This window comes from Aulostomus chinensis, chromosome 16, assembly GCF_037954235.1.
Source record: "Aulostomus chinensis isolate RoL2024-O1b breed Wild chromosome 16, RoL_Achi_v1.0, whole genome shotgun sequence".
NCBI lineage: Eukaryota > Metazoa > Chordata > Actinopteri > Syngnathiformes > Aulostomidae > Aulostomus > Aulostomus chinensis.
In genome coordinates this window covers 4,133,261-4,140,270 of record NC_141335.1, presented here as the reverse complement: position 1 = coordinate 4,140,270, position 7,010 = coordinate 4,133,261, and the positions used below count along the sequence as shown (strand labels likewise).

At 48.0% G+C, this 7,010-nt stretch overlaps 1 protein-coding gene across 11 annotated transcripts in view; it reads right to left on the bottom strand.

The window, feature by feature from the left end:
- The window catches only part of ehbp1 (EH domain binding protein 1), a 134,488-nt gene that overhangs the window by 4,839 nt on the left and 122,639 nt on the right, over positions 1–7,010 (bottom strand). For all 11 annotated transcript variants that reach the window (XM_086181291.1, XM_086181292.1, XM_086181287.1 and 8 more), the window contains 2 exons: positions 6,234–6,333; positions 4,931–5,004 (listed from right to left, as the gene is read on the bottom strand). In XM_086181291.1, the coding sequence (XP_086037417.1) occupies positions 4,931–5,004; positions 6,234–6,333 (174 nt within the window). The remainder of the gene's footprint in view (positions 1–4,930; positions 5,005–6,233; positions 6,334–7,010) is intronic.

Below are 7,010 nucleotides of genomic sequence, written 5' to 3'. Positions count from 1 at the left end.
ATCCCAACAGTTAGGAAGTGCAGCTCTGAAGGGAGAACGGAAGTCAATGAATGAGACATAAAGCAAATTCTGAAGAACCGAGAGGATCAGAGAGCAGTTAAGTCCCAGAACTTGTGCTTCAACCCAAACACGATGCAGAGCGTCAACATCTGTTCTGCCAGATGTTACAATAACCGGCATATAATGTCACGTTAGCTACACTGCAGGAGGCTCTTGTTCCCAGCTACGTCTTCTCAACAGGACGCCAGCGAAACATTTTAAGTAGATTTCTGTGGAGAAACCGAACCTCCGCGGGAATTAAATGTCAGAACAAAGCACACTAATATCCCAAACTCTCAGAAACTCAAGTCCAACTATTTGTGGAACGGAGCTACTTTTTTATCAGCGGTTCCAGTCAACTAGCAACCCTGAAAGAGTTGGCGACATCATCAAAAGTCGCCCATGTGATAGGATTCCACAGTGAACCTAATCAATCAGGGTCTGTAGCGCGCCGCCCCGATGTGTTACAAAGCCCAAATAGATTTACAAATGGGAAGTGTGTGTGTGTGTGTGTGTGTGTTGGGGGTGTGGAGAGGGATAAGCTCCTGCATAGGATTACATATTGATTTTAAACATATAAAAAAGCTTATCATATCAAACCGTAACAGGAAAAACTCTGGGACCCGGCTATGCATAAATCCCTTTTAGATGGTGAGAGGGCGTCCACTTTAAAACATGCACACACACACACACGCACACACACAGGCCCTTGAAGGGAGCCAAGACACAGTTTTGTGTGTGCGTACATAGGTGTGAATCAGTAAGGAGATAAAGAGGGCATAGTGGATCAATTTTGTGGCAGGGAGATGAGAGTGTGGCATACAGATGGCATTTTCCCGCCTGGCAACACACCAAGGAGGTACACGGAGGTGGTTATCACCGGGCATGCTCACGAACACCATCAACGGCGTCCTGACAGGCTCCGCCCGTCCCCGAGTGTTTCCTTCTGCAACAGCTGCGCATTTAATCCAACATTTGGAGTCGGGAGCATCGTGAAGGAGCTCAGTAAACAAGCGGACGGGTGCACGTGCAACGGTCCCTCCACCGCCCAACTCCTGTTTGCACTGCTGCTTGTTTGTTAGCAGGATGACACAACATTTACCAGCACGGGTTTCTCAACACATGGCAGGGGGGCAGAGCCTGGGCCTTTCCATTCAGGACACACCTGAACAACAACAACTGCTTCTTTTCGCATTGGCAGAGGGATGCGCTCGGTACAGAGGCGCCCTTTAGCTGGTGGTGAGCGAGCTGAGCAGATTGCATAAAAACTAAAACACAATGTCATGTGACGAGGTGGCAGGGCTGGGGGGGGGGGGGGGGGCACATTACACTCAGGGCCTTTTTTTCTACTTCCTTTGCCATTTCTTTTAGAAAAGGCATTGTTTAGAAGTTCCATTACTGCTCAGGAGAACAGCAAAGGCACCGTCACAACAGCAAGTACTACTACTCGTTAATTCAGTCCATGAACGCCACCGACGCGTTCCTGAAGTATTTCTTGTTGTTTGGTAAGTGAACCCAGATGTAAAAGTTCCTCAATGTTGGTGTCTGTGGCCTCGGTGGAGCTTTGAGTTTGACTCAGTTTATCTCCAAGTCAAGACATCGCGCTCCAGGTCAAAGGTTGTTTTAATGGCCGACTCACATTTCAGGAAATTTGTGATCACGCTCCCTTGACAGAGAGACCGAGGCAGTAGTTGTACAGACTTAATGATCTTCCTCTACATCGCCTGAGTGACGCGTTGACGTGGAACCAAAGAGACTCTTGAGTTTGAAGTCAAGGGACTGAGCGAGTCGTTTAGCAGACGAGTGTCTGAAAGCAGGAGTCGCCTCAGCCTCGCTCTCATGTGCCTGCAGCATCCCTGTCATCTTCCCGCTGAACCTGCTTTTATCTCCCATCCAAACCAAAAAATGCCCAGATTCTTGTAGAGACAATCAGGTGATTCTATGATATTCTGCTTTACTAAAACATATAGACTGTGTGTGTGTGTGTGTGCGCATGATGGCTGAGGCTAAACGTGACGACGTATGCTGACTGAGAGGTAGAGATAGAGTGGTCTGTGTGTGTGCAGTTGTATTATATATTTCCAGCATGTGAGTGCAGGTGTGTCCCAATGATGTGTGTCTCTGCTCTGACTCACAGTGCATCCCCCCCCCCCCTCTCCCTCTCTCTCACATCGACTGGTCAACCAAATCAGCAATTACTTGCACGCCCGACCATCGCTCAATGGACCTGCCCAAGCACCAAATAAGAGCTGGGAACTACACACACACACACACACACACACACACACACTGTAAAGGGAAGACACACTGGGGGACACGCTAACACACCTGTAAGATGCACACAGATGCAGACACACACACACACACACACCCTTCCCAGCAGCTCAGAACTATCTGTAGCTGCTACAGAAAGGTAGAGGCTGTGAATGTTAAGTGCCTCCCTTAGGGGAGGAAAATAAGGCCGGCTGATAAGTTAGTCAGCTGCAAATCCAACAAGTCCACATGAAGGCAGAGAGGAGTGCGGTGACACGACACACACCCCCTCTCCACCTCACCTCACCCTCTCTGCTCTCTCACCTCAACACACACAGACAAGCACAAACACATCTGATATAAATATTCTCCCTCAGAACCGACTGTAATTCCTTCAGTCCTGATTCTACCAAGGCTGCAGGATCTCTTTTGGCGAGGGTTCAAGTCCAAGCACTGATCCATCATGACATAATTCATTAGCTGGCTAACTGTTATTAACATTTCCATGTTTCCCACATTTTGTATTGTAAACTGTTTTCTTGTCTGTAGCAACATCTACTGCACGTCTGTCCCTCCTGGTGAGGGATCCTCCTCTGGTGCTCACCCTGAGGTTTCTCAGATTTTTCCCTGTATTAAAGGGTTTTCTATGGAGTTTCTCCTCAGTCGATGTGAGGCTCTGAGGGCAGAGGATGTTGCTATGATGCCATGTGAAGCCCTTTGAGACAAACTGTTGGTGAAAACGGGCTCTACAAAATAAAATTGCCTTGCCTATGGAACCCCACAGTTAGCTCAGTTAGCTCAGACTAACATCGAGGACAGGAATCTTCTTCGGGGCTGGACTAGTCCACACTCACGCGGAAAGGTTCCCGAGTAGCGGTTAGCGGTAGAGCTAGATGGAACACACCCTCAGTCGTGCTCAATTTCAAGCCTTCAAACTCTCATCTATTAACTATCATTACATGAAGGGAACTGTTTGGTGGTTGCAGTGGAAACGACAGTTTTTGAACAGCAATGAAGAATAATTGTAACATTAATTGGACGGAGCTCATAAAATTATTAGTGCAATAGTATCAGCACCACAACAACACACCGAGACACAGATGAGAAGACAGCGGGTCCAATATGGACACACGACTACAGAGAGAGCGGACAAACACATGACACGGCGCATGAAGCAGAGAGAGTGAAACCCTCCCATTGTGACTGGAGCTGTGGCCACAGCGGCTCGATACAGATAAATAAATAAAACGGCCAAGTGAAGACAGAGGAAATCAACCTGGACGCAGCACCAGCGTGGCGGCGTCTGCTGCTCCTGCTCAGCTACGCATGTCTGCTCCCTCCCAAGCACCACCCCCCCACCCCGCTGCCGCCTGGCCCACCTCCTTCTCCTTTCTTGCTAATTACAATTGATTTATTATGGACCAGGTAGCTTATCAGGTGCCCGCTGAAATTACAATGGGTGTCCAACGGCTGTGAGAGGGGGCTGCTGGTGGTCAATGTCGAATAGCAAAATCAATTAGCATTGATTGGCAAAAGGTTCATTTTGCCAAAGAGGACACAGTCGAAGGGGATTAAACTTCCCTGGCCCCCTGACAACTTTGATACAACACAATGGCTGCTTTTCTGGCCGCGGTATAGTTAACAAGCCTTCAATAATACAGCTGCACTTTTTTATTCACAGCTCTCCCTCTCAATGCAGCTGTGGCTAGATTTCAATTCAGGCATCAGCTAGTCGGGTCTAGCTGGGAAACAGATAGCATTGATCAAGTATCAGTGAGTAAAATCCCTCACAGGCGCCCATCTTAATCCTCATCAAGAGGCGGATGCAGAATTCAAATCAAGCCGCTTTGGGATTTTGATGAAGGCGGGGAAAAAAAAGTAACAAAGACCAAGTGAGGAGGGATGAATCGCTCTGCTGGAACTCAAACATGTCACAGGAGCTCCAGCTGTTTGGTCTCCTCTAGCGGCCATCTTGGTAGCTACATAGACACCAGTCCGATGGTGCCAACTAATAATCAGATCGGGCTGGTGGAGTCCTGACACTGGGGACATTTTTTGATCTCCAGTAGACCAAAGAGCAACTCTTGTTTGCCCCCCCCGAGGAGGAATTCATTAATTTGGGTGCAGGTTAGACATAGCGCCACCTGGTGGCAACAGGAAATGGAGCAAATTCTCTTCAAAGTTTTTCTTTCAAAGGTGCCTCCATGGCAAGGGGGCTTTTTAAAATATTTTTCCATCACAAAATGTTTAAATTCCATTTCCAAACTCCCTTCGTACAATGAGAGTTTCCTCCAAGCTGAGTCTGAGTCATAGCGCCACCGAGTGGCCAAGGAATTAAGCCTGATGAAATGCGCAATTCATCACAATATTGCACTGCTGTCTTCACATGATGTACGGCAGCGTGGCGTGTCGCCGGCGTGTTGTCTAGCAGGACCTGATCGACTGATGAAGCAGCACTTTAGGAGATAAAAGTCTCCTATCACAACAGTGAGAGTCATTTAATTTACTGAGCGTTTTGTTTTGTGTCTTAAATAAGCAGCTTGTCTCTCACTGACTTGTTCTGTGTGCGTGTGGTGTGTGTGTGTGTGTGTGTGTGTGTGTGTGTGTGTGTGTGTGTGTGTGTGTGTGTGTGATTTACCCTCGATGGCCAGCATGGCTCTCAGCTCTCTGTTTAGCAGTTCGAAGCGTCTCTCCAGATCGTGCTCTTTCTCCCTGTGGCAAGTTAGAGTGAGAGAGAGAGGAAAACACACACACACACACACACAAAGTTCATCAATATGTTAATGACTAAATCATTAAGCACTTGAAGAAACCTGCAATAAACATTGATTCAGCGACTTGCTTGCACCTTCTCCAGCTTGGCATTAATCTACTGCACATAAGTGATACACAGCCTTGGGTGAAAGAGTGAGGAAAGAAAGGAATATGAAGAAAAAGTGAATGGAAAAGAACACACCTAAATGCATGTATTTATAGACGTGCCAGGAGTGTGTGTGTGTGTGTGTGTGTGGTCTACATCTGTAAGGGTACATGCTTTGTGTGTGTGTCACAAATTAAATTCCTTCCTCTTTCAGCCATATTAAAAAATGAGCTAATTTAGTCTCTAATAGAATTTGTCCTTCACAGGCGCCTTTTCTCTTCGCCTCCACAAAGAGAGAACAGAGAGGTCTAATAATAAGCCCTTCTGTCAATTGGCCACTTTAAAAGCCTCCCCTTTCCCATGATATAATGTGATTATGAATACTTCAATCTCTCCTCCACTCGCACACTTTGAAATCCCGGCAGCTACAAATGAAGAAAAAGGCAAGTGTGCGTGCGTGTGTGTGTGTGTGTGTGTGTGTGTGTTTGTGCGTGCGTGCACGGCTCCACCTGTCGCAGCTGACCACATACAAAGAGACTAGCGATAGAGTGATGATCGCCACATTTCTATTGATTTCATATCCTGTCCACATGTAAATCAATGAGCGGATAGACAGTGGGAGTGAATGGAGCGCTAAGTACCCCCCCCCCCCCCACGCGCACGCGCACCCCCACCCCCACCCTGTAGCTTCCATGAATTTGATCTAATGCTTGAATAGAGTTGTAATGTTTCTGGATGTGTGTGCTGGGCGGCGTGAGAGAGTGGAGGCTACCTGGATGCCTCCCCAGAGCGAGGCGGCCACCAGCCGCAGCGTTGAGACCTGACAGGACTCACGTTGGCTGGGACACAACAACAAATCCTCTCAGGACGAAACCGGAGTGGGAGGAGTTAATTTATTTTTGGAGGCTCGACTGGATTCCACTGATCAGTTGATTGACCAGTACCGGCCAGCAACGCCGGCCAGTTCTTATGAGGACGGAATTTATCGCAGGACTGTTGAGTTCTCCTCACTAAAAACCTGCTCTGGCTGCTGGGTGTAACGTAGCAGGGATCCTGAGCTGGACGGACGGCAGGGACTTACAGCAGAGAGAGCTGGTTCTGTCTTCGGATGAGAGCGTTCTTCTTGTTGACCAACATGAACCACTCCTGCATCATGGCCTCCTCCTCCTCTTTATTGTTACCTGAGGAGAACACACACACAAACAGAGAAATGAGCAGTCACACACACGATAATCCAGCATTTAAAATTTATCCAGCTGTTTTCGTCAACCATCCCGATAGATTTGCTGCGTTCTGTTAAGAAATCAGAGCGTCCTCTGGTGACTGAGATGCTGCAGGTAAACGACCCCTCACGGGCAGCGTGTCCACACGGTGTTTGTGTGTGAGGACGGTTGAGTACACTCCTCGCTTGTGTGCCTCCCGTAAACATTCACATACTTCACAACATGTCTCCCCAACGTCAATACGGCTTCAACCGGGGCGGGATTAACTCAGCGATTACTGTCGAGCGTCTTTACAGAGTGGAGCCTCTCACTGTAGGGCAATACATATCCCACCAATCACTCAGCAGGCCGTCAGAAAACACATCTCTACAACTCTCCAGCACCTGGTGTAGTACCTGCTCCGCACGTGCACGACCAGCACGCACGCGCACGGCTAATGTGCTCCATACCCATGCAGGCACGCCCCCCCGGAACAGAGACGGAGCTGGACATCGACAGGCGTCACAAACGCCGTCAAATCATAACTGAGGCTCATCTTCATGAGTGTGATATTAAACAAACTGAAAATGTTCAATTTCCAAACGCCAACGTTGCAAAATGGATCATTTATTCTAATAAGAACAATAAAAAAGGAC